This window comes from Pyxicephalus adspersus, chromosome 5, assembly GCF_032062135.1.
Source record: "Pyxicephalus adspersus chromosome 5, UCB_Pads_2.0, whole genome shotgun sequence".
Classification (NCBI taxonomy): domain Eukaryota; kingdom Metazoa; phylum Chordata; class Amphibia; order Anura; family Pyxicephalidae; genus Pyxicephalus; species Pyxicephalus adspersus.
In genome coordinates, this window is record NC_092862.1 from 116,643,480 (window position 1) to 116,670,531 (window position 27,052).

General features: G+C 35.7%; 1 protein-coding gene across 3 annotated transcripts; it reads right to left on the bottom strand.

The window, feature by feature from the left end:
* Positions 1 to 826: 826 nt before the first annotated feature.
* TMEM196 (transmembrane protein 196) lies at positions 827 to 26,058 on the bottom strand. 3 transcript variants are annotated; one of them, XM_072412546.1, is made up of 5 exons: positions 25,348 to 26,058; positions 11,788 to 11,844; positions 9,901 to 10,143; positions 8,311 to 8,364; positions 827 to 3,009 (listed from the first exon to the last, which is right to left on the bottom strand). In XM_072412546.1, exons 1-4 carry the CDS (start codon positions 25,516 to 25,518, stop codon positions 8,347 to 8,349), a joined length of 489 nt encoding a protein of 162 aa, XP_072268647.1. In that variant the 5' UTR covers positions 25,519 to 26,058; the 3' UTR covers positions 827 to 3,009; positions 8,311 to 8,346. The 3 variants fall into 3 exon arrangements, with proteins under 3 accessions (XP_072268647.1, XP_072268646.1, XP_072268645.1); XM_072412545.1 differs by lacking the exon at positions 8,311 to 8,364 and having other exon boundaries at positions 25,366 to 26,058; XM_072412544.1 differs by lacking the exon at positions 8,311 to 8,364.
* Positions 26,059 to 27,052: the final 994 nt, after the last annotated feature.

Sequence of the window (27,052 nt, forward strand, 5' to 3'; positions counted from 1 at the left end):
GTTTTTATTTTTGATGTGTATGCTGATGTATTAAAGCCCATATCCCAGCAAAATCTAATGCCCACCCCTTCTTCCTACACCCTTTTGCTTTTTAATTTTCTTTACCTTATGAATTAATTTGTATTCATGTGAGTCTGCTGCCCAGGTCCCTCGACTGTGACTTTTCTAGGTGCAAAGGACCTCTAATACATTGCTGCAGATATAACCATACTGGCAATTCCCTGCCTGTCTCCTTTTGCCGTAATCTTCTTCATTTACAATGGACCCAATTCCTGATAGCCAATAGGAAGTGTCCTCTTCACACAAATATCTAAAGAAGGACCTCACCGGAAGCAAACAGGGTAAAGGAAAAGATTAAGGGCTAAAAAACAAGTGATCATTGCTTTAGATGAGTAAAGATAGGTTTTATGTTTCTAAGTAGTCCATGCAATCAGCGGGTTGGAAGGAGGTGTGGATGGGGGTGCACCTTTAAAGCACTCACTGGTATACCAGCTGCTTACTTACCTTTGGGTTTCAATTAAGACCTGCCAAACTAAGGCCTACATTTGCAATATTTATTCCCAGAGAAAAAGAGAGATGGACTTCCAGAGGACAAAAAGTTCTTCACACAACTGGAGCTCTAAGTGCAGAAAAATTATAGTTCTATGGCACCATATTATGGTAGACCCATATCCACATTCTCCTCTGTTCCTTGTATATCATGTCCCTGTAATCACTGACCATGGTGAAAATGAGTAAACAGAAAAACAATCATTCACAATATGTACAGTATTTAAAGTCTAATTTATTGTATCTCTTTTCATAAAATGCATTCAATTCTAAATATTGCTTTATTAACAAAATGATTCAACCAGTAGATCAAGAAACACATTTGATCTATAGTTGCAATATTTTAACTTAAAAAATATACAATACCTCATTCATAAATTGTAGATATATACACTATTTGTCATTTATACATGGGTTGTCATAGATCTTTTAAAATTCATTTTGCTATTATTTTTCATATTTGTATCATTTTATAATATATCAAATTATAGAAAAATGTTTTCTGTGTCCGTGCATGTAAGTGTTTTTGTGAACTATTTCTATTTGCCTAAATTTACCAACCTTCTCTACAGTTACCCATGTTACTGTGAAGTGGATAAAGTAGAAAGAGAGTGAATGACAGTTTGATCACGTTGTGCTGAATGTATTAGATAGTTGAATAATATTCAGGTGCAAGGAAAAAAACATCATGCCATTGGAAATGACAAAACTATTCTTTACCAACTGCAGACATATCGACAGACTTTTCCTACTGCCCTGAATTGACTTTACTCATCACCAATAATAGTTTACCAGAGCTACTCCACTTCTTAAGTTTTATCAACTGAACTGACCATACTGAGCAACTAAGTACACAAGACACATCCCTAGCTTTATGTAGCTTTTTATTGGTATTTGGTATTTTACATTTATTAATACTTATCTTGCATAGTTTCGGGCCTAATATGGCCATATACACCACGTTGCTACTCAATATGCCTACCCAATCCAACTACTAACCTTTTATTAAAGAGAAGCATGTCTTAGTTTTCAATAGACAAACGAGGTGACTTTTTCTTGGCAGGACAAATACTATGATTCCAAAATGGCCTAGGATGGCCTTTACATATTTGTGATAACCACCACAGTGATCCAAGCATGTATTTAATAAAATAGCACTTGGTCAACGCTGGTAATGACAATAAGAAGGATAGTTTGGAGGAGGAGAGGGATACAAGTATCTGTCTGATAGAACTTTTAACCCAAACAGCTCTCAATGATTATAATGCAGTGATGGTGCCATGCTCCCTAGAGACTCCCTAATTGGGCATTGTTTTTATGTCTATTGATTGCTTAAAAGTTCTGTAACTGGGCATCAATTTAGAAGTCCATACCATGGATTTAAGGAGATATTAATTGCTGGTAATTGAGCCCCGGTCACATTACCAACAAGGTCCTGCCGAAGAACAGAATTTGGCAGAAATGTAAGCTTTGCATGCTCAGGTATGAGCTTGAACACACACACCTGTCTCCTGTGCCCTGGTACTGGTTCAGGACAGCAACTTCTGCAAATATTACCAGATTCTTCATGCACGTGGAAGTTTCTCCCTTATTCACCTTAATCACCTTGGCTTCTTATTAGTTGCAAAGTGTGACAAACAGTAAAGAGAATATAAAGAATACAAAGGAAAAGGCAGGCCAAAGGGAAACCATGAGAGATCTAGTAATTACCTAAATACAATTTCAGGGGAATAGAGTGTATAGTCACCTCCTGATGTGACTTTGTTCATTTTAAAATTCCTGCAGGTTTGCTTTAAGGATAATACTCTATGAGTTTGTATCACCCATAGGAATGGGGGCATGGTGAGCATGTGCAGTAAGGAGAAGAACAGCAGAAAAGCTCTCCAAGCAGAATCTGTGCATCACCAAAAGAAGCCGTATAGTAAATATTGCAGAAAAAGTACAGTTGTCCCTTAAGGCTTGTCAAATTATTTTAGGATTGGCATTAGCTCCTAATACATACATATTAAATACATATTACTTTCTCTTGAGGTTGGATAGGAATGTGCAGTAAATATTAACCTGCTCAGATTACCCTACTGTGTGAACGTGATAAGATGCGCTGATGTGAAAGTAATTGAAAGTTTTTTTCTAGAAGCCCTGTGCTTTCCTAAGTAGCATGCTTATTGATAAATTTGTGCATAATTTTCAGTGTCTCCTATTTCCATAAGAACACATTTGTAACCCTGTAATAAGTCTTTTGGATTTCTACAGTAATGCTTCTTAAAGGTCGCAGTAAGTGGATGGCAATGTGCTAAGAAATATGAACAAATTGTAGGATAATTTAGTAACATTGTTCTACAACTCTTCAGATCTTCTTGTGAAAATTAAATTGGTCATTATGCATCATACAAAATTGTTCTATACTCGTCCATTGAAGACAAGCTGTGCTCCTCCGTTGCTGATGTTTTCAATGGTTTCCTGTCAAAAGACAGAAAATATTCATATTGTTAGTTCAGTACTTGTAATTAATTACAAAATAAAAGTAAATTTTTTAATGGATTCTTTGTGCTTCAGCCTTTTTAATAAAAGAAGACAGGTGCTTATAACCTCTTGGTATAGGAAAATGGCGTATTTTAAATCTCTCATGATTGGTTGCAGTTTCTTGTGATCACTCACTGAAATTTGTTCAATCTGTAGCAATTACTAAGCAAGTTTTTTAAATATGATTAATTATGCATATACAAAATCATTCTACACTTGTACGTCATTGCTAATGGTAAGCATGGGTGCAGTGACCAGTGGCAGTGCTGTGCAGACAACATTTAATGTAAATGCCAAGACTCTGCAGTTCATTTCTTAACTTAGCAAAGTAAGATTACTGCTAATGCAGAAGCAATTACTGGCCCTTGCATCTCTTGATTATTATTGCACCAGTTCCCAGGATGCCTTTATTTTAAATTGAGCAAATTGTTTAAAAAACAAAATTATCCCCACCAAAAAAAAACAAAAAAACAAGAACATACATAGCAAAAACAGATATTTGAGTCACCAGAAATCCCCTGTTCAGACTATTTGCCCAATCCATTTCTGCAGTTACCATAATGTTACAGAATTATGGAAGTAGGATAGATCTACTTATTTTTTGCAATGTAAACATATAAAAAGATAACGTGGTCTTATTGCAAACAGATGTTTAAATGTGTAGGACATTTAGAACTCATAGAAAAAGTGGACCAGGTCTGGGCAGGTAAGCATGGTATTGGCTGTTGGATCTCACTTTGCTTAGATCTAAGTACAGAAATTTTTACAAGACTTATGGCAGATCATTACCTGCTTCTGTTTTTTGGATACTTAGCTGTTATATTAAATTGCAATTATTGGAATGAAGGAAGGAGATCCTGCCATTGCTATAATCCTGTGATTAGTCCTAGTGTAGTTAAACCAAACACTGCTTGCCTGCTATTATTGTAATTGTTGAAATTGTAAATGCAAGGGACTCCTACCTTGGATGTCTATCATGTTGTGCAGGAGGCATAGCTGGGGTTCGAGCCTCTCTGGTCTCTACATTACCTGATAGCCTCCTGTACACTGTGTAGTATTGAGTTGTTAAACATAAAGTTCAGATTTATAGATTACATTGCAAAATGTGACATTCCCTGTTTAACCAGTGGCTTTTTGATTTTAGTAAACCTTATTTTTTCATTAACGCTTTCATTTATTCCTTTAACTTTTAAAAATGTTTTTGTTCTAGTTTAATTACACCTTACTTTGGTTTTATTAGAGCTTGTAAAAAGAGGAAGGGTCCCATTTAGCCATCCTTGTCCAGGGTGCCAGGGGACTTTATCCTGGCACTGTCAAGGATAATACTTCCAGTGCAATAATATGTGTAAGACTGCAGGAGCAGGTTTATAAAATAATTATGGCAATCACCCCAACACAAGGAAAGCGTGCTACCATAGCACATCCCATAGCAGTGAAATTTTCACCGAGAAAAATTCTTTGAAATCTTCAAGTTATTTGCAAAGTCCCTGAAAATGATTTTGTCACCGAAATTGCAGGGGATGGGACCTAAGGAGACGTGTAAAAAATATAAAAAGCATGTGATTGTTCTGGTAAATTGAAGATAGAGAATTTTTTTTTTTTTTTAAGTTATTTGGAGAGGGGTGAATTTGCATCATAATTTAACTTAATTAATAAATTTACCATCCTAAAATGTAAATAAACAATAGTTTTTTTTCTAAGCCAACTGACAGTTATTTAATTTGACACTTTCAATATTTTGAACATTCACAGAAAACCCTATTGTATTGTTTAGTAGAGGAACACTCACTGGTTTTAGCTAGGGGTCTTTATGGAATCTGGAAGTCCCCTGACATTTGGTGCTGGATGACTTTTACCTCTGGGGACATCATTAAATGTATGGCATACTATGAGCCTGATTTATTAAAACTCTCCTGTGAAGCTATGTGATCCAGCAAACCTGGAATGGATTTCTTAAAAGTAATTTCCTATTTGCTAGCAAATGTTTTTTTAGTCCTGGACCAGATCTATTCCAGGTTTGCTGTATCATCCTGCTTCACTGATGAAAGTTTATCCTAAATCAAGCTCTATGTACTCTTGTACTAGTTTTTGTGTGAAAGGGTTGCTATCCAAGCCCCCCTTATTAAGGTAAAGCTTTCAAATAACAATAAGCCAACCCCCCCCCCCATTTGAGCACTGGTTGTGAGAATGAGGTCCTGGTCTTCAACATGGGCCTTTGCACTGGTAAAAAACACATGTGGGTCTGGTATGTCCTGGGAAGGACACACATTGCCCTCCTTTCCCTGACCAGCCAGGTTTTATGTCTGGAGAAGAGTTTGACAATAACAATAGGGGGCTGCACACTTTCTATTTATTTAAAAATACATCACTTTAAGGCATCCCCAACATAGTATTTGAATGGATTATGTATTTATTTATTACAGTTTTCTTGATTGAATTTGCAAACAAATGAAATCCTCTTATTTAAAGGAATGATGACAATTAAATTGGGACAAGACTTATTGTGGATCAAAGTATAGGGAGGGTAATGAGCTACATTCCCATGCTAATTAACCCATGTCTGGCTTTATGGATAAGCCACATGCTGTTGCATTTCATTTTTTTAACTTGTTTCAACAGGTTCTTCTGACCCCTTTCTAGCAGTTAAGGGGCTTTGCAATTTACTCAAAATGTCAGAAGGCACCTTTAAAAACATATTATCCCAACCAAACATTTATTTAAAACTTTTTAAATTGTTCCAATCTTCATGCCCCCCCATAATTTTGGTGACAATACAATTTTCATTGGCTTTAATCTAAATGTATGTAGCCATAGATTTTAGTGCATTTTACAGAAAAGTTTGCATAGTTGCAAAATATTGCTTTATTCATAAAAATACATTTCTCCATTTTTTCATGCCTATAATATAAAGCAAAGTAAAACAAATCACTTGGACTGCCATCTTAGCATAAAGCAGAGGTTGTAAAAATATTTACTGTTTGCAGAATAAATGGTTCCACTATTCACTAATATCTACTTGCTATGACAGATAAATATATGTTTAATGAATTGTGTTTGGTTGCTCTTTTGAAATAGTTTACAAGAGATTTGTATACATAAAATAGTATCCATGGGGAATGTCATTTGCCGAGTTCTGCAAGCACCTTTTACTTTATTACAAGTAGCATATTATTTCACTTGTAATTGGCAGAAAATAAATGTCTATACCAGATGGACAATGCCTTTACTACACAGCAAAGTATGAGTCATGTCATTTCTATTTCTGTTCCATTAGAGTTAATTGATATGCTGCACAATGACATGCACAGTTCATTGCTGCTGGCAATGGTAATGCTGATCTTGGGATGTTTATATTCACATCAGGAAAGTTTTTGCTGTTATTAAATATATATATCCTAACTTCACTAATCCATGCCCATTGTCAGCACATTTTTATAAAAGGCAAGCAGCAATGTCAGCCAATGTCATTTGCTCTATGAATTTTTATGTAGGAATGATTGATTAAATTGTATACGTAAACCTCAACAAAATGTCTTATGCGCTTTACCCTGTTTATGTAATTTTAAATGTCATTTTTATTACTTTTGACTCTAGAGATTTCATTAAAATACCACCCAGCAGTCCAGCAATGAAGACGTTTTAGGCCTTTCTTTTAATAGGTGACAATGTTCTGTTCTTGTAATTCCTGTAACTTGCGCTTTTGCATTGTCACCATTGAGGCCCCTTAACACCTACAGTCTGGAAGTTCTGGTGCACACAGTAGCAGGGGCAAACCTTTAAATGTTCAATCAGTGACAAATCTTCAAACAACTATAAAACTAAAAGCAACTTGTTGCTTTGAGAACTACGTCACAATCTGCCACAGTTGCATGCAGCCGCATGCAAAAAATGGTTCCCAACCCCTCCCTTAATCATTCAATTGTACCCTTGTCAATAATAAAAGTTTTTTATCAAAAAAAAAAAATGAAAATTGTTTATAAAACAGGTGCTTTAGGTAACCTACTACTGTTTGGGGATATATTAATAAAAAAAAATGTTTAAAATTTTGCCGGGTTTACAAATTCGCTAATATAGGTAGATTTGCCAGGATTTGCTCTGCATTTTGTGTAGGCTCCCCTCTATGTAAAACCTAACATTCACCCCTAAAACCTGACATTCCCATGGCCTATACCAGTTGAATCCTGAACGTACAGTATCTCTGCTTTCCATTCCCTCTAGTGCTTGGTGATTAAAATGTTCACCAGGGATCTCTGAAGTCTATGGAAGGAAAACTTTCCTAGAGTTAAGGGGAAAGTGTAATTTGCTTAAATGTTCTTTCCATTTTATGGAGGAGTAATAAGGCAAACTACTTAAAAATGCATGGGAAGCTGCCATGGGGGACAAGTACCAATGCCATGACCATTGGGGCCAATATAATTTTAATTTAAAAAAAAGTTTAAGCCATGCATGTCACAATAATTGGATTTATTTTTCATTTTTATAGATAGTAATCTAAGTAACAATATGATACCATTGTTAGTAAATAAAATATGTATTATTCATATCTAAAAATAATTTAGACCCTACACAAATACTTTGAGGGGTTAGTGTGCACCAGCTCTGTACTTTCCTTCACCTCCTATCCTGTTTAATACTTTTAGTAAAGTAAAGTAAGTTCATGCCATAACCCCTTTTGAATTTTTTATTCCTATCTGTGTCCCTGTTACAGATTTTTTCTTGATTACTGTCTGTTGGAGCCACAGATAAAAACCCAACAAAAGCTCCAATCCTTCCCCACTCTATTCACTTGACTTTACACTTTAAAAGGAAATTATACACATGTAGGTCAATGATATATGCATTATATAAAAAAACTTTTTATATTTTTTTACTATTTATGTAAACATTTTATTTTTTTAAACAAGAGGGATGAACTATTGAGCTCTGTATTCAACACACTTTGTTCAATAAAACAGTCTGGTAAACATGTTTAAGGAGGCTAGAGCTGCACTAGTTGGATAGAAGTTTAAATATAAAATATTTACACTGCATATTTACATGCAAAAAAAAATTTTTTTTTCAATTATATTTTTTTCCTGAACTAGGAATATATACAGCAACCATTGCAGGAGCATGGACTCCACACACTGATCCTGCACACCCCGATCTCTATAGTAGCTTCCTGCATTTTGTTATCAATGCCCCCATCCAGAAGAATTGATGAGAATAATGTAGCCCAAATAGATGTTCCAACTGTACCTTTATTAGAGGGGATGCCACTTATTTTCAATAACCTTATGTTGTCCTATCAACCTATAATTTGCAAACAATGAAAAGAATTAGCTGCACAGGTTTTCTGATATGTATTTAAAAATTCTTAAATGTTTGTTTTTTTAATTCACCCAATAACTCAACAATAGTGTTAAAATCATCAGATAGTGATATGTTAGATTTATCTTAAAAAATGTGCATATAGATTCAAAATTCCTAGGGAATTGTTCAGTACTAGAATTAAGGTTATTCTGATTCAACATTTTGGCAGAAACAGTGCAGAAACTACACAAATAATGGGTTGCTCTGAACATTTTGTGTAAATCATTAAAGCTAAACTCCAGGCAAACAACTAGATACACAGATCCAATACAAATATTCATATAAATGCAACTTGTTTAGGAAAGCGAAAGAAAGTAGGGGTTTTTGTGGCAACAAAAAGTTTTTTATCTACATATTTTTACATATAATACATAACAGAAAAACACTAAATACTGTAATAGTATAGTCCTGGTCTCTCATTCTCTCAAGGGGTTCAAAGGACTCCAAACTAAGTAGAGGTCTGCTAGGAATCACATATATAGAAATTGGTTCCAAACACCAAAAGACAAAGAAAAATGATTGTGTAATAGTCACAAGATAAACTGCATTATTTGTGTTTGTTTTATAGCTGCCTGGAGATTAGCTTTCTTCACTTAAAAAGTTCCCACTCCATTTATTACAAAATGCTCTATTAAGACATAATACTCTCCTATGTACATCTAAATGATGACACTCTTTTGCGCAAGCTCTACCCTTGATATTGATATCGAAACTGTGGTCAATATGCTCAACTCCTTCATACCTGCACAGACTAGCAAACAAGTACACATAATTAACAATAGGCTGTTGAAATACTTAGATCTGGAAGATTCTCCACCAGGGAATGTTTCAGTAAATGTCTGATTCATTGCTTTATAAATAGACCCCTTAGGGCCTTTGGTCTCCTCTCATTATCATCTGTAACACCTTTTGCTTTATAGCTAAGTATGCCATAGGAACTGGCTATAGGGGCCACCATGCACAATACAGCTCTAACTGTAAATAAACTATTATCTTTTTTAGATAAATAGGTAAATATGGACAAATAGCACATCAACCCATAAAGTGTACAATAAAGAATTCATTACGGTTTCACTGTAGCAATACTATACATTCCAGGTGTCTAGGTATTGTTGTCAGTGGCATATATATACATATATCCACATCTATCAATGTACACCCAGGATTTAAGCCCTTTGTATGAGCATATGTATTGTTTATGCATTAATGAATTCATTTATTTACAGAACAAACAATTGGTGAAGTATGTTACTGATATTATTATGTGCCATTCAAACTAAAAAGGCTGAAATTTAAAAGAAAAAGTTAACTATAGTATTGTCTTGAGCAACTAATCAGATTCTAGATGTAATTTTAGAAAGAAAAATGTGCAACTAGCAGATTATTTTACTTTTCTGCATTTTTAATACAACCAAAGGCTTCTATCAAAGATGTGTTTTGCTCAGCTATCTCAGAACCTTGTGGGCTTTTTTTTACCTTTTCTGTCATTTCATGAGAGTGATGAAGTGAGTGTTCTCTTTCTAGAAACATCCTCCTTTGCTCATAACTGGCCAGACGACAAGTAAGCCAAGTGGAGATGGTGCACCCGCTGATGCCGATACATGCGAGGGACAAGGAGGCAAGGTGAAGGGAGGACCTCTTGGACAGGGCTCTTAGGAACTGAATGTTCAGGATGCCTCCGATGAGTCCGCAGATGCAGCAAGCAGAGAAAAGAATCATCTGGAGGGTGAAAGCAAGACATTTAAAACAGATTAGCGCATCTTGTAGCACAAAATATTGATATTGACCCATTGGCCCTGATTTATTAAAGCTCTCCAAGGCTAGAGAGAATACACTTTCATCAGTGAAGCTGGGTGATCCAACAAATCTGGAATGGATCTGGTGCAGGATTTAAAACGTTTGCTAGCAAATAGAAAATTATTTTTTTTAAAATCAATTCATGTTTTCTGGATCACCCAGCTTCACTTCTGAAAGTGTATTTTCTCCAGCCTTGGAGAGCTTTCATAAATCAGGCCCACTTTTCTGTTTGAGAACGTTTAAAGGTCAGTGGAAAAAGCATTAAAAATCAACTCTGATTATAAGCTCTTCGATGCAGGGTCCTCTCCTCCTGTGTCACTGTCTGTATTCGTCTGTCATTTTGCAACCCCTATTTAATGTACAGCGCTGCGTAATATGTTGGTGCTATATAAATCCTGTTCATTAATAATATTAATATTAATAATAACTCTGGTCTACATAAAAATAGATAATATAACATTCGTAGCTTTTCAGCTTTCAGCTTGGTAAATGACACTCTTAGTTGTGCATGAAGTATATATGAACTAAGAGATGAGAAACTGTGAACAGAACGCTGGACAACTCTGAATTTCTAACAAGATTGTAACTTTTGTTTATAAACATAATATTTAACTGTAAAAGAGCAAATGAGAAGAAAGAAATGATCAGGGTCAGGGTTTACAAATACTGAAAAGGTGCATCTGGAACTCTTGTCCTGAAGATACTGCACACAAATATAATTTTAGTAATTGCTGTCCTGCATATACAGCCCATTTTTATGCGTTCTGGCACTCCTGTCCTGCACATACTGGCCATTGACATAACCTCTTGGATTCCTGCCCTGCACATACTGCTCATAGTTTTGTTCTCTGTCAATCCAGTCCAGCATACACTGGCCATTGTTATGCCCTTTAGTTCTCTGGTCCTGGAGATATAGACCACTATCACACCTTTCTGTCCTGCAGATACTGCCCACTGCCATAATCTCTGTCACACCTGTCCAGTATATGCGTCTCATAGTTATACTCTCAGTCACACCTGACCAGTATATATACTGCCCATTGTTATTCCCTTTGGCTCTCCTGTCCTGGAGGTACTGCCCAATATCCTGCCCTCTGAGATTCCTGCCCTGCAGTTACTGCTCACTGTAATCCCCTCTAGAACTCTTGTTCTGCTGATATTGCCCTTTACCATACATCTGCTGCTCCTCTTCTGCAAAAAAAATGTTCTTTCCTTCACAACGACATTTTGTGTATACTTCTTATTGACACTTCTGTATATAAGACACTTAATATCCCTGACCTTGCCCATTTGGAACTAATACATTTTGCTACAATTTATTTAAGTGCAGAATTGCCTTTCTACTATGGGTTAAAATTGTTCCTTTTTATAATTGTGATTCAGTACCGCAAATTTCATAGTGTTTACAGTTTGGGTTAAAATTACTATTTTATGCCATGTAATTCTACCTTTGACAGGTGGATTAATGCTATCTAATTCTGCATAGATATTGCAAGCATCATTTAAACATTAACTACAGTTTAATTTACCTATTTTATAACCATGCTTTTAAACAGAAGCACTTACTATGAGTCCAGATTTCTTTTTCGCACAGAAGATGCCACACACTCCACATATCAGGAACTGCAATGAAAAGACAAATGTGGACCGTAAACCACTTAATCATCCTTTGTTTGCTGAACAGAATGAATCTTGCACAAATGGAGCAGAATTTAAAAGAAAGGGATATGAATCTTTACTATCACAAGAGGAAATTCACAGCAAATTTACCCAAATAATTGAAAATGTCAATGTAAGTTATAAAAGTAATCTCTAAGAAAGTACTGTGCTTTCTGGTAACTATTCTGAGCCCACTGCACACAATTCATTATGAGGAAGTTTAGTTTGTACCAAAGTATTTAAAAATGGTAATTTAGATTAGTTGCAAACAAGTTTTAATTCTACTCTCTATATATTTATTCCTCTATTTTTCATGGAGTGAGATGATTCCAACCAGGTTTGTACTTATGTGTGGGATATTGGGGGGCCTCTGACCATATTTGCAACATCTGTAATCGTCTCACCTCCTTAGCTGAGCTACCATTGTCACACACCTCACAGATTGCTTCCTTTACATTTCAATTGTGATTGCAATATAGGTAATTATTGAAGGGGGTCCTACACCTCTAGTCGTTTTTCAGAATAAATAGCCTGGCTAACAGGACAAGCTTACTGACAGCCATTTTGGAATAGAAAGAGAGACCCATAGGCCCCAAAGCTCTAAAAGTCAAGTCATCTGATCCCTTCCCATCTTAAACTCTCTTTCACTATTCATTAGGAAGCAATGTAATATTTGTTTTGCATAAATTTGTTTTTGGGAAAATTGTTATATAGCGATGGGTGTGCATGTAGCAATCAAAGCAGTAGCATAGTAGCAGCATCTCAGTGCTGGATACAGAAGAGGGGAGTGAGGATTCAGGGATGGGCATCCAGACCACTCTAAGTAATGCCTACACTTGACCAAATGAATGACATCAAATCAATGGAAAGGGTAAGGTAGGGACCGCAGATGCAGAAGAGAGGACTGAAGGACTCCATTAGCCCACAAATTTGTTACCAGTGCTTCTAATGCTTGTAGTGCAAGATTCTTTTAGTCTATTTTCCTTACACTGGCACTGAAAGCAAAGAAAATCCAAAACTTTGAGTTGTCACCAAAACAGAAAACAAACATCTTCCATTGGGGAGATTTCCCTCACTTTATTAAGATTTCCTCCCAATTCATGTTATGTCTACAAAACAGAAAATGAACATTCTACCCAATGAGATAAAGCATTTTATCCTTCCCTACCCAATGAAAAAATAATCTTAAAGAAACCAAGGTACGCATTCTCCTCTTTAAAGTAAAACATATATGAATACAACAATTCTGTACAACCAAAACAGATTGTAATCTGAAAAAATGGCATGTTACATAAATAACAATAGTCTATATAACAGGCAGACTTTTGGATATAACAAACTTGCAGGAAACTAATGCAACAATGGTATGTGAAGTTGGCGAGCTGATTTACTTTACATGAACCTTCGGTAAATCACCCACTGCTCCCCTGTATTTATATCCCACAATAAACAGGATTCTCTAGCTGTATGTCAATTCTAATGACAGTTTGGGTCATTAAAACCTAACCTGTCAATATTAAAACCATGCATAGGACAAATACACTAACAAATATTTATTTATGAGAGGCTTTACTAAAATTCAATTTTTAGTAAAGCAACTACATCTGAGCTTCGACACTGCATATGCAGATCTTTTAGAAATTGTCAAATCTGTTGAAGATCCAATACTCAGGTAATAACTGTTATTGTCATAGGTTTTAGTTTTGATGTGGGTTTTTTTGGGGACCAACATTCAGGAAGTAGTAAAGATATGATAAAATATACAAGACACGGATTATGATAAAACTATCACACCATGCACAGTGTATGTAAGTAAAAAGTCCATTTGTCAACAGATACATTGATTGGATAAACTACAGCTCCTAAAGCATATAAAAAGTCAACAATATTTATAGTCAACAGGCATGCATAAGACAGTACAAAATTAATGGACGGTATGTAAACGCACAATAAACCTGTGGAATGGAAGTAATGTTGTATATATTAAATATTCATAAAGCAGAATCCATCAGTGGTTAGAATGCTTCATAAAAGACTAAATTTATTGGAAAGGGCAAACTATAAATCTGTTGTACTGTGTGCAGCAATAATAAAATCCGATTGCAAATCAAAATGTATCTATTTGCCTTCTTGTTTCGGATAGAGATTATAGGGATTTTAATCCATGAGGGAATATAATCCAAAATTTTGTGTTGTCACTAAAACAGAAATTTACAGTATTCTCCTAATTGGGAAATGTGTGTTGATGGCTAATGTCTAAGAATGCATTTTTATCAATTCTTGTTCTCTTGCAATTATGTCTACAGTACGGAATTTAAGTAGAAATCTTCTCAATAACACACAGTTGCAAAAATCTCCCAAAAAAAGGCAGGGGTTTTAACCATTTCTTACACAAAATAAAAAAAAAAAACAGAAAAAAAGTTTTGGCTTTATACATACATAAGTAAACCAGTGACTTACCCCGATCTTTGTGATATATGTGGTAATTTATACATTTTGACTATAATATAATCATTTTTAACTAAACCAGAACAACTATGCCAACATGTGCATAGATACCCTAAATTAAAGTTATTGCAATGTTGGTGAAATATGTGAACATACCATGTTTTTTTAATAAACCATTTGTAGTTGTTTCCACTTTTGTTAAGCCATGCCCACAGTTACAACATGTTGTGTGCCATTATTGTATTCCTTCAGACAGTTTCTTACGTCATAAAAATACATAAAGCATTTCATTACTTTACATATAAGATAAATGAAGCTTCGCTGTACTTCAATGTTCACATTGCAAAACTAGATTTCACCAGTAGATGGGGTCCTAGTGCAACTATAAAACTGGTTTTCCTACACTGGGAAGAGCCACAAAGTATTAGGATGTTGTGGTGTGTTGAAGCACATGGAAGGCTCTATTTAGAGTAGAAATTCCCTTTGTCATGGAATTTAAGGAAAACTATGATGGTTAATTTTTACTTTTTTTGTTTTGTTATTGTTTAAAATGTTGCTTTCTGAACTTGCAGTAGTTCTATTTGACTGATTAAACCTTAACTAGAGTGAGTCTTTTTAAGTCATTCAACAGCCTGCATGGAGATGAATATGCAACTAGATAAATTATTATTATTATCTTATCTTCTACTACTGTCTCTATTTGCCAGGCTCTAACAAATGACATCATCTAATGCACAGCCAAAAGGTGGAAACCAACAAATCTTTTCTTCGGGCTCTGTGTAGAATATTGAACAGCTAGAGTGTGGTCACAAGTGGGCCACAACAGACCCTCTGGAGAAAGAGTCCCAGTCCTGATCGCGACCTCCATGACGCCTATTCCTTTCCTACTGAACATACTGCCCCTGATTCATCAAGCAGAATCTTATTATTGTGAATGCAGGAATCCGGCTGGCAGTGAGGCGAGTGTACGCGCACACTCGAGTCCGGACCGCGGTAAACCGCGATCGATGGCCGCGCGTACTTTCGTGCTTCCAGCGAGCGCGGATTTTATTGATGAATCAGGGGCACTGTGTAAGATACCAGCCTGGAACTAACAAATCAAAACAGTCAGAATTCCTCAACTTTTGTGCTAGCTTTGGGGCAGTGACAATGGATACCAAAATTCTGAAGCCATGCATTAATATTGGCAAGCTAAACAGGTAGCATTCCTTGTCTAGTAGGGCAAATCAATGGATTCTGCAGCATTGTTAGCGTCAGTCCATCACTAGTACTAGTAGCCTACTGCCATGTAGACTTTTATTACAGAAAAAAACTTTGTGTTTCTCCTGTGAAGTAAAAGCTTCTTTTCAGCCTGCCAGCAATTTTTGTGTACCCTGAGCCGTGCATGCATAGCTCAGTGCACAATGTTAGCATGCCATGGATGCCAAGGGAGAGAATGGATGTTGCTTCACTGGAGGAGGCTGGGCCAGCCAAAAGTATTTTGTTTTGCTAAAATGAATGCTTATCTCCTAAAAATTCTTTAATAAATTATGAAGAATAGTACAAAAATTAAAAATAATATCTTACGTGTTTTGCTGGGGTAGTACTTTATCAAAGCCATGACTATAAGTAAGAATGTTTCCAGATGAAGCGCATAAATTGTGTTATTTTTAACTTGTGTAATGTACGTTCTACATATATCAGTGAAGAATTTTTTGGATGATGAAGTTTTGTAAGTACTGACTTTTTGTGTTTAACCTGTTATGACTCAGTTTTTGTTTTTTTTGTATCAACTCTTCCCCTCCAACCTACTGTTACAATTATGGAGATGCAACTCAGCAGCCTTATATCTTTCTTTTCATCATTTCATTTATTTTGTACATCAACCAGACACTTTTTTTGAGGACTGAAATTTGTCCATAAAGATTCAATATTGATCCAATTTATAGGAGGATAATCAATAGACATGTTCACAATTTCTGTAGTTGAAAATATGAATAGAGAGATTGAATCAAATTGTAGATCAAGCAAATTTATAAAAATCAACACCTTTGTTATCACACACAACAAGGTTGCAGTTTTTAAGCATAGGGTTGAAATGGAGAAAATAATCTGATGGAGCTCCACATTTTTATATGTACTGTAGGCACAAGTGTAGATTGTGTTTGACTACCAATAAACTTTAAATGAAATATGCAAACTAATTATTACTGCATACCTATCTATGAACTAAAGGGCCCCATAGAAATGTGATGAAATCCCCCCCTCTACCCAGTACACCTTGTCTGGCTAAACCCCTTTACCACTCTCTACACCATGTAGACCATCATCATCACCATCTGGGCCCTTAACCTTTCTTCTCCTTACCTTCAGTATGTTTTATACCATGCACCTGTTCTGCTGCCCAATAAAAAGATTATTGAGTTCATCTTTGCAATAATCCTCCTCTGTGTGTTTCTCTTTCCTGAAGACATCACCTAGTTCCCCAAAAAAAGAAGCAAAGTCCCGTTTTTTTGCCAAGCTGAAGGTGACTACTGCTTTATCTATTTGTATACAGCATTTCCCAAAGGAGAAAGACAAAGCCTTAAATAACATGAAGAGCCAACAAATTTTAAAATAACAGTGATTGCATGGTTGTGAAGGTGGCCACCTCTTGTTTCATTGGGCCCAAGTATTTTATGGTAATATACAGAGCTAAGTTTATTTTAAAACTGCTAGTTACCTGGTAGCACCTGGACAGAAATGTAATCTTTACATGTTTCAAGTCAGTGACTCAAAAATAATATGTAAATTGGATTGGCACACCCACTTGGGAACGTGTTTGTTGAGAAAAGTTATCATTGGGTGTAGGCCAAGCAAGGCCCAAAGAGAAAATTCAAATTGGCATGTAACTTGAGTTGTAAGCAGAGCTGATCATCTATTAGTCTGTAACTTTCTTAATTGTCTAATCAGCAAGATACAGGAAGGGAACTTTTGCTGGCTACATTGACTGGGGATGATTGAAATCGCAATTTTTAATTTGAAAACTTCCACTCCTGTATTGAAATTCTGATTTTAACCAAATTCAGCTTTACTTGCAAATTGTATTGCACTCTATAGCTGCTGAACATTCAAGTAAATTGTAAAGCCCTTGAATTTAGTATTGTTAGCAAAACTAAAGCATTTTTAGGGGGTTAGTGGGACTTGTGAGAACACTTGTCCCACTGGATCTAAATTAAAGTATAGTTAGGAATATAATTTTTAGGTCTGCTAAGACCATGCATATTTCACCTTAATTGTTGGGGGAATAGAAGAACCTGCAGTAAAATGTCCAAATATAAAATAAAAAGCAGATAGTTTTTCTGTAAATCAAAGTCCATGACTAAAAATATTTGCTAAGAAATATTTTTTAACAAATCTATTCCAGGTTTGCTAGATCACCCAGGTTCACTGATGAAAGTGTATCCTCTCCAGGAGAGCTTTAATAAATCAGACCCATTGAATTAGTCCTTTCTCCATGTAAGCATTGCTGGTCAGGAAAAGATGGGCAGCAAACATGTATGTACCTACTCCTGTCTATACCAGGCTTACATAATATAGAGTAGGGCAGCAAATGTGCTCCCCCTTCCTGAACATACCAAACCCAAAAAGGGTTTCAACCATTTCCTACTCTTTTTAAAACTGGCTTTAGATATGGTTTAAATTAATTCAAACTAGTGCTTATCCAAAAATATAAAAAAATATAATTTCTCCCAATATATGTTATATTTCGGTGTTACATCACCACTAAATATTCAGGTGATATCACATATTTTTCTTCTACTTTCTGAATTGCAATTATTAAGTTGCAATCATTTTAAAGGTATTATTTTCTTATTTTGCTTACTTGAACATACGTTGTGGACAAGCACTGGATAAAATCAATCTCTATCATGTCCTGGGTATGACCCCTAGCTTGAAATGCTTGACCTTTGGCCCTTGTTTGATTTTTTTATTTCATATATGATTGTCATCCCGCTCTTGATTGAATGTTATTAACAACATTCTTTTTTGATACGTCGTCTTTTAGAATTTTGCTGAATGTCTAGATTTATTTTAAAATTATTTTGACTTCTGTTCCTTTCATGGGCTTTGGGTCATTGCTACCAGTAAGGAGTTTCACTTACAGTTGTATTAATTTCTGTTCTTTTAAGCTTTACACTGTAGTTAATATATATGTTCTGTCTTCTCTTTTTTCCATATGCTATTATATTCAGTAAGATCAATGATGTGTTCCACAATGGAAAGTAGTCGGGAGTCCAAATGGTTACCTCTGCTCTATTCTTACCAGTGTAACTATGGAAAAAAGTCTTAAAGGTTATCCAGGCCAGATGCTGAAAACCTTCTAATATGTTAGAGATAAAAGCTGTTGGTAGCAGCCTGGGTAGTTAAATGAAAACTCCACTTTGAACTTTGGTATTCGTAATTCCACTCTTATATGTTCCATATCCACCTATTTTTCTGTCTGAACCTTTGGTAAGCTGCCTATTACATATTACTTTTTCTGACATTCTCAGTAGTTTGAATTCAGGAACAAAAAGTCTGGTTCACTAAAATGTTGTACTTCTTCTATTCTCATATATATCTTATTGCATTGTCTTATACCATATTCATTTTATCCCAAGGTTTCTCTTTATAATTATTTAGTAGGTAATTTATTTTTAAAGCAACCCAATCATTTAAAGTAAAATACTTAATATATTATGTACAGTACACTGCTAACTGTTCTGTTACTGAGGAATTGTACCCCACAGCCCGCAAAGGTAATCAACACTTCTGAGAGTGCTGATATACCATGTGCTTCCAGGACCCATACATTGCCATGGCACTTCAGAACACTACAATGATGTGCAGGTAGGCAGGTGAAATACTTGATTAGAAACAGCAGAATGCTTCATCACATGTTTATAGTATAAGGGGGTTCACAGACCCCCTTACACTATATATACCTTATACCTTATTGTATCATTATTTTGCCTAGCCAAAGGTGCAGCTGCAAAATGTGGTCTGTAAATGCTAAGTCATTTGTTCATGTCCTGTCTCACTTTAAAGAGAAGACTTATTTATATTCTTTACAGTAATATGCAGTAAGTTTTCACATAATTCATTTCAGCCAAAAGATTATGAGACACATTTAAGGTATTTTAGATATGCTGTTTACCTGTAGACATCCAAAAGCCCCAAGACTGCTGCTGGGCACCACCATTTTGGATGTAATGTCAGCAGGCCCAGCAGGCTCAGAGCTGTCACTCAAGTGACACTCTCCAGTATTCCCCCACGCTTCTTCCCTGACTAGTACATAAAAAGTCATGTAGTGTGGTGAAGGAAAGAGCGGAGGAACTGTGCCAGGACAGATGGTAATCTGCCATTCCCAAAAGAAGAGAAGGCCATCACATGCAAGGAGGGAGGAGGCTCTTCTGGGAATTTGCTCTTTGTGAAATAGTCATTTTTGCTAGCAAGTTCACAAACACATTGAAAGTCAGTAAAACACTGCAAACATATTTAAAAACTTGATTTTCTGCATTTTTTATGTTAGTGACATAGGAGTGAAAAGAATTCCTCCAGGTTCACAAGAATAGCTTGAAAGTAGATTTAAAGAGGAACTTACTGTCCTTAGCTACACCTCCACGTTGCTGCTGCATGCTGTCACCCATGCTGCTATATTAGATTTGGGAGCCAACAGTCACCTGAAATGAACAGCCAGCCCCCTATGCATATGTGCATAAGCTGTAAGATGCCTTCAAAATGTTCTGCAGCCCTGTATGGTAACTTAAATGGATATTTTAGGAGGCCTCAGGGTACAGGTTACATCATCCTTGCCTAGGTAAAGAACCAAGTCATAAACAGTGGTGACCCAAAAGGATGATGCTAAAAAATGTACAATGAGTTATTATTATGAGTATTTATTAGTAATGATAGGGTTAAAATATAAGTGGAAGATCCACTTTAAGTTGCGTATTCATCCCCTCTTATCACTGTAAGGGTACATTTTAAAATAGATATCTGAACCTAAAAACCCAACCTAACATAAATTTGTTGGACAGATTGGTTCATTAAATTCAAATACAATCTCAGGAAGAGTTTCCTCTGCAAACACTTTATTGCGATATGTCATAGTAGCATTGGTAATGTATATATTATTATATATTATAATAATATATTATATAATGATATTGTGCAAACATCATTCAACAAATGTTTTTAAGTCATTTCAGGCCTTCAGTTTTACCACTTGTAGGGTAAGTTATCATTTTCTATTGGCTAACTGTTTTTCTGGGAAAAAGGCCATTCACAGTAAAAATCCTGTAATACAATGCAGTTTATATAACTGCAGCTTGTTTTATAGAGAAACAGACAAGAAGGACAGTAATGCCAATGTGTAATGAAATTACCTCATTGTTGAAAAATATATATATTGCCTGTTCATCAAGACATATTGTAATTGAATTAGAGGTGGGAGCGATCCAGTGGCTGATGGCTTGCAGAGTACATTGCTCAGTAAATTATATAGCATAGCTCTGGGTCTTTTAAACTACAAAGCCTTTTCATTTGTTAGCGTTGTTCAAATGGCCAGTGAAATCTGACTTCACAGCTCTGAATGTAGGTGTGTAAAGGCACAAAAACATCATTATACAAAGCCTGTACACAGAAATCAGGCACACGACATAACTGAAAGAATTATGGAAACTAATGGAAACGTCAGTGGTACAGTTTTATTCATATTTACCCATCAGTGCCATTTACATATTCTGTATCCATCTTTTATCATTTATTTGTTAGCTTCTTATTATATATTTTACAGACAATTCTTATTCTATTTTTTTTGTTCAATATAGTTTTAAATGATACAAAAATAGTGTCTAAATAATGTACAGTAGGTAGTTTGGTTACAAAGAATTTGAGCAGCATGCATTAAGTTTTCCCACCCATATGGAAATGCTAGTAAAATAAATGATATATTTGCCATCTAAACAGGGAGTCTGACATTCCCTCAAACTTTCCCTGGTGGGAATCGAATACTGCCATTATATATTTATAAGTCTACAGCATTGTGCAGTCTAGTTGTAACAATATGTTGTGGGAACTAGAAAGTTAGCTTCGGAGTCTATACCATTTCTCTATATGGTGCAGCTATCCACCTTAAAGAATACAGACTTGAAGATGGAAACCAAAATACTTCCAAAATCTATACATCATAGTATTCGTCTGTCTACCAATCATAGTTTGCCTCTAGCTACTCATCATTGCGTTCTTCTATATACTTGTCATAGTATTCTTCTACACATTATGGTGTTCCTGTGTCCCCCTATTATTAGCAACAAGATTATTTTAGGTAGTGCAATGTTGATGCGCTAAAGTTAGATCTGCGTTAAAAATACTCAAACCTAATTTGCATTTAATTATTTACATTTTTCACTAAAGCATACCTTTATTAACTTCCCGACCGTTAAGCCCCGACCTTGGTACGGGCTAAAAAAAGTTGCTCTTTTGGTTAACCCCGAGATTTTCCGTACATTAAAATCCCCACTTACCCAGGTAAGTGGGGATATATCTACTAGACCCCTATTCGGACATATTTCTGTAAGTTACAGGTCTACAATTTAAAAAAAAAATTTCATGAAAACCTGTAACGCTTTTGGTACAGAAATCTAGACCTCAGTGTAACGCTCAGGTGGTTAAACACTTTATATTTATTTGGTCTAGGCAGTTGTGTTGCATGTAATGGGCACATGCTTGCAAGATTGCACCCAATAAGTAGTTCCTGAAAAGTAATTGACATTTTCATAATTATAAACTTCTACAATTAGATTTTAATGAAATGCTAAGTTTAACTTGTGATTTTCAGGCACCATATTAAATAAATTAAATTCATTTGTTTGTCTCAGCAGCATTTTTTAACAGTGCCCAGTCTCAGCAGTTATAATGGGGCTTGGCGGCTGTTAAAGTGTTTGTAAATGTAATCATTAAAATTTTAATCTTTCACATGTTCAAAGTAATTTTAAAAGTGATTTGTAATATCTGTAAATCCTTTAATAAAATAATAATTGCTGATTCTGCGTGGAAGGCCTTTGTTCAGGCATTTTCTGGTATTGGTTGACTAATTCTACTAATTGTAAACTTTATTACAAAGTGTACTTATTCCATCTCCCCAACTCAACTCATTCAACAACTGCTAGTCTTCTTTACTGTGTGCAAAAGATTATAAAGGCCTACAGACTTATGTAAGTTCTGTCAAACTTTGTCTCTGGACGTAGGACACAGCCTCATAGGCGTCTAATGCAAAGGGCAGAAAAGAAGCCTAACAGCCCAAATATGAAAAAAGAACCCAAGGGACTGCCCATCAGCTCTTGGTAAGTATGCAACTGTGATGGGAAGAAATGGGGTAAGGGGGAGCTAAGACTAAGCACATTTTGTATTACAGTTTACTTCTTTATACTTTATTCTATAAAGAACAAAACTCTACCCTTCTTCAATAGGTCACAGCAAAACTTGCTTGCTGATAGCAACAAGCAATAGACAAATATACAAATAAATCATTGATAAATATTACCCCACTCACACCTCAAATCACAAGGTCCAAATAAACACAAAAGAGACACTCAGGATAACATTTACACTTCCAAACTTTTGAAACCTCCATTTACCTTATGTTGGATACCTATGGAAGACTAGAGTTTACCATTATCTCCACTTGTCTACTACTCCTTCAATGTTGCCGGCACTTTGTGGCATGTACCTGTAGCCCAAGTACCAGTGCAGGGTACCAGTATGGGCTGCTCAGACTGCAACCTCTGCAATATGAGGAGGCAAGATTAGGCATAATGGGTGCCCACACTGGCAGTTATGGAGGAGAAGTGGTAAAGCTATAAAATATAGGCACTTGGGATGTGTAGCACAGATGTAATATAGGGAACAAGATATCTTCTTACAACAAATTAGTTTAAATGACAGATATTATGCTTTTGTTTCTCCTTTACATTTTGTACTAAAAATGATAACTTTTTATGGGGCTAGGCTGAGGTGTAGTGCAAAATCTATATGGTTGATTAACAGCTTGAGGTTTGCAAAATCCCCAAATGTGAAATGCTTTGCATTTTTGAACATGGACCAATGGTGGTCATAAAGAGATTAAAAATTTTTGTTTAGGGTTCTAATAAATCAGGTAAGAACTAAGTCTATAAAAGAAGCAAAATGTGTTGCTACATTTCTAAGGTGTCCATACATCATCAGCAAAAGTTGTTTTCTATCTATGTATTTCCATCAGGCTCTTACCTAATATTCTAGTTCTTACCCACATTGATATCATATAGATAATCCCATCACATTATCGCAATTATAGAAGAAGTTTCCTTTTGTCTTCAGAATAATCTGAAAGCCTAAATGGAGTGATAAATAGCCAGTTTACACAGATTTGAATGTACTGTTACAGAAATAGCATCACATCCTTCCCTCTCATAGGTATGCAGTACATATCCACTTAGCTCAGCATGACTCCTATGGATCTAATCAAAGTAAGTTCCCATAAAACTCCTCCAGATATGTTTATAGCATTGCAATATTTTATCAGGTTGTGGTACTGGAAGTGCCGTGACCTGGTAACACATAACGATGATACCATATTGTGTGACATAAGCAAACAGACCAGTAAGCAGATGGCTTTCCACATATAAACTGTAACATACTGCACCTTTAGTACTTCAAGTGCTTGCTACTTATCGTACTTGTCAAGACATTTACGTGAAGTCACAACGGCAGAACTTAAATGGAAAGTGGGTGATCTAAAAATATCAAATATTGCTTTTTTTGTAGACTGTGTAAAGTGAAAACACAGGAACTATATCATTGCAATACTTAGGGTTTTAGGAGCTACAGGCAAAAATGCAGGAATTGCTCTCTGAATGACATCATATAGCATAGCACATTATAAATAGTGATTAGATAGATAGATAGATAGATAGATAGATATATAGATAGATATATAGATAGATAGATAGATAGATAGATAGATAGATAGATAGATAGATAGATAATATGTACATACTGGAAGTAAAAAATGACAAAAAAGAAAAGGGAAAAGAAAATTGTAGGAGGCACAAAGATATCTTAAAGATATCATAAAGCAAAATACCTTCTGGTTTAGAGTTTTCCAAGCTTCCTCACCATATTATAATATATCCTGGGATGATGGGCAACACCAACTACTTTATAGTAAGTCAATATACATAGCAATGACATTGTAAAAATGCATTAACCTTCAGCAACCAATAGGAAATATTTTATGATTCACCTATCCAAAATAGACCATTGGTTACTATGAGTTACTGCTTCTTGAACTTCCCTATTTAACCCAGCTATTGCAAATGGTGTATCAAATGAATACAGTCAACCACCTAATTCAATTATATAAAATATGCATTCAAAATGAACTTCATTCTGGGCAGTGCATGCAATATTAGAATGATCAGAGAGCAGAGATCAAAGAGAGCCATGTAACTGGTTGGGTAAAGTTGAGGAATGCACCTTGCATGGTTAAGTGGCATTTTGGATTTAACATTTAGCAAGTAGCACATAATGATTATTTCATTGGTATAGATAAAAATGTTGATTTCCAAAAATCCCTATATCAAAACTTGTAATGAAAGACCTTTACAGGTATGGCATAATAACTTTGCCCTTTCTATTGCCCCACTGATGTAAATTAGAATGCTCAGAGAGCAGAGACCAAAGAGAGCCATGTGACTGGTTGGGTAGGACAGTTGAGAAATGCACTTTGCATAGTTAAGTGGCACTCTGGATTTACATTTAGCAAATAACACATAATGATTATATCATTGGTATAGATAAAAATGTTGATTTCCAAATACCCCTATATCAAAACTTGTAATGAAAGGTATGGCATATTAAGTTTTCCCTTTTCTATTACCCCACTGATCTGAATTAGAATGAGGATTTTTTTTAATCTGATGGATGACACCTTATCACAAGGGTATAAAAATAAAGGTAGTGAAATGGCTAACGTACACACGCCCCGCTCCATACCGGAGAAGAGTCTCCAAGCTGTGGTGGTGGCTCCATCCTATTCCTGACCCTGATGAAGGACACAGCTCCCACTGCCACACTGGATAAGCCCAGTCCTATCTCCAGCACAGAGAGCACCAAGAGACTTCCAATGATCTGACTGCTGGTACACATTCTTCTCCAGTCATCATTCCTTCCAGCTCAGCCAAGAAAACCCAACCATCAACCTTTTCCTGCACCTTTCAGATCTTCTTTTTGCGTTTCCCTGCTCTGCTACTTTGCAAACTTTTCCTGTCTATCATATTCAGGATAATCAGATGCCAGAAGACTTCTCACTGCAGATAAACTCATGAAGGTTGTAGATTTGTAGAGATGTCATCAGAATGGGAAGCTTCAGAGATGCCAGGACTTCTCCATGTAGGTGCTGTCCAATGTGCTGAATGTTTCCACTCTCCTACTTAGGTAAGCTTGGCTTCATTATAAAGCCTCCTGGTTGCACTTATCACATAAAGCCAAGGATGGAGAATGATCCAATGTAGCCTCTTGTGTCAGGCTTGCAGGTGGAGGTTTATATGTATCAAGCAAGAAGAGAGATTTCCATTAGGTATTGCTTAGAGCTGCATAAAGAAGTGGGAGTCTCCCAGCAGCTTATTAAGAAGAGCTGCGGTCAGTTTAAAGAGCTGTTCCTCTTGGAATTGCAGAGCCTGTGTGTTACTAGCAGCAGGGGGGTCGGATATTTATCTCAGCTGCTGCTATCAGACAGACAAGCTGAGCAGAACAAGGCTACTGTGCAGCATCTGAGTAGCTGGGTCCTCTATGCAGACCTGATGACAAACTCATTAACCTCTTTGCTGCCAGGCTTTGTGTATTGCTTCCATTGCTGGTGTCAAAGTATTTTTGCAATTCTGTATCCTAACAATAACATGTCTGCATATTGCCTTTTTCATTTTAACCCCATCAAATACATCTCTTGTTAAAAAAAGCAACAATAATGATAAATGCATAAAATATGTTAAAACGTGTTACTATTCTAAGAGTGGATATATATTATATCCTTATAATTTGTTGCATTGTGTAGCATTTAGATTTATATTGATATAAAACTGTTTTACTAAAATCCAAACAAGTTAGAGTAACATAAACTATTCTAATAAAAATGTTTCTTAAACATCTATTGCATAATTGCTTACAAAATTGCCAAGCAGATGCAATTATGATTTTTGCCAATAGTTGAAAGTGATTTTACCCCACTTATGCCTGTCTAGCAAAATGCAGCCAATGATTGGTTGTATTGTTATATACCACATATATTGGGTTTAAAAATACTGTCATAGCCATTGTACAATCTTTTCACAGAAATGTTGGATATGTCCTCCATTAAATATACCAAAACAAATGTTTCCACCCCAAACCGACATGTAAAATTGAATGCCAATGAGGATCCTGAACCTCAACATTGTAGAAATCCATATTCTGCAATCCCTTTAGGATAGCCTTCTATGAAAGCCCAAATGCTCACACATAAAACAAAACTCCTCCTTAGCCAAAGCTAGCTGTGCATGGTCACACAAGGTTTAAACAAACTTCCACCCTGTAAAGGTATTACTCATTTAATGCAATTTGAAGACAGTAAAATCTTGTCCAGTCTGACATGGGTTGATATTGCTACTGGGCATTAGATTCTAAGAAGCGGTTCAGAGCCATGACA

What these genes read in the sequence shown, in the direction of transcription:
- TMEM196 (XM_072412544.1), bottom strand. Translation starts at nt 25,518, where the DNA reads ATGTGTACCAGCAGTCAGATCATTGGAAGTCTCTTGGTGCTCTCTGTG. An exon ending in CGGTATGGAGCGGGGCGTGT is followed by an intron (nt 11,845 to 25,347) that starts GTACGTTAGCCA and finishes TTTTCATTGCAG; the next exon opens with TTCCTGATATGTGGAGTGTG. An exon ending in AAAAGAAATCTGGACTCATA is followed by an intron (nt 10,144 to 11,787) that starts GTAAGTGCTTCT and finishes TTCACCCTCCAG; the next exon opens with ATGATTCTTTTCTCTGCTTG.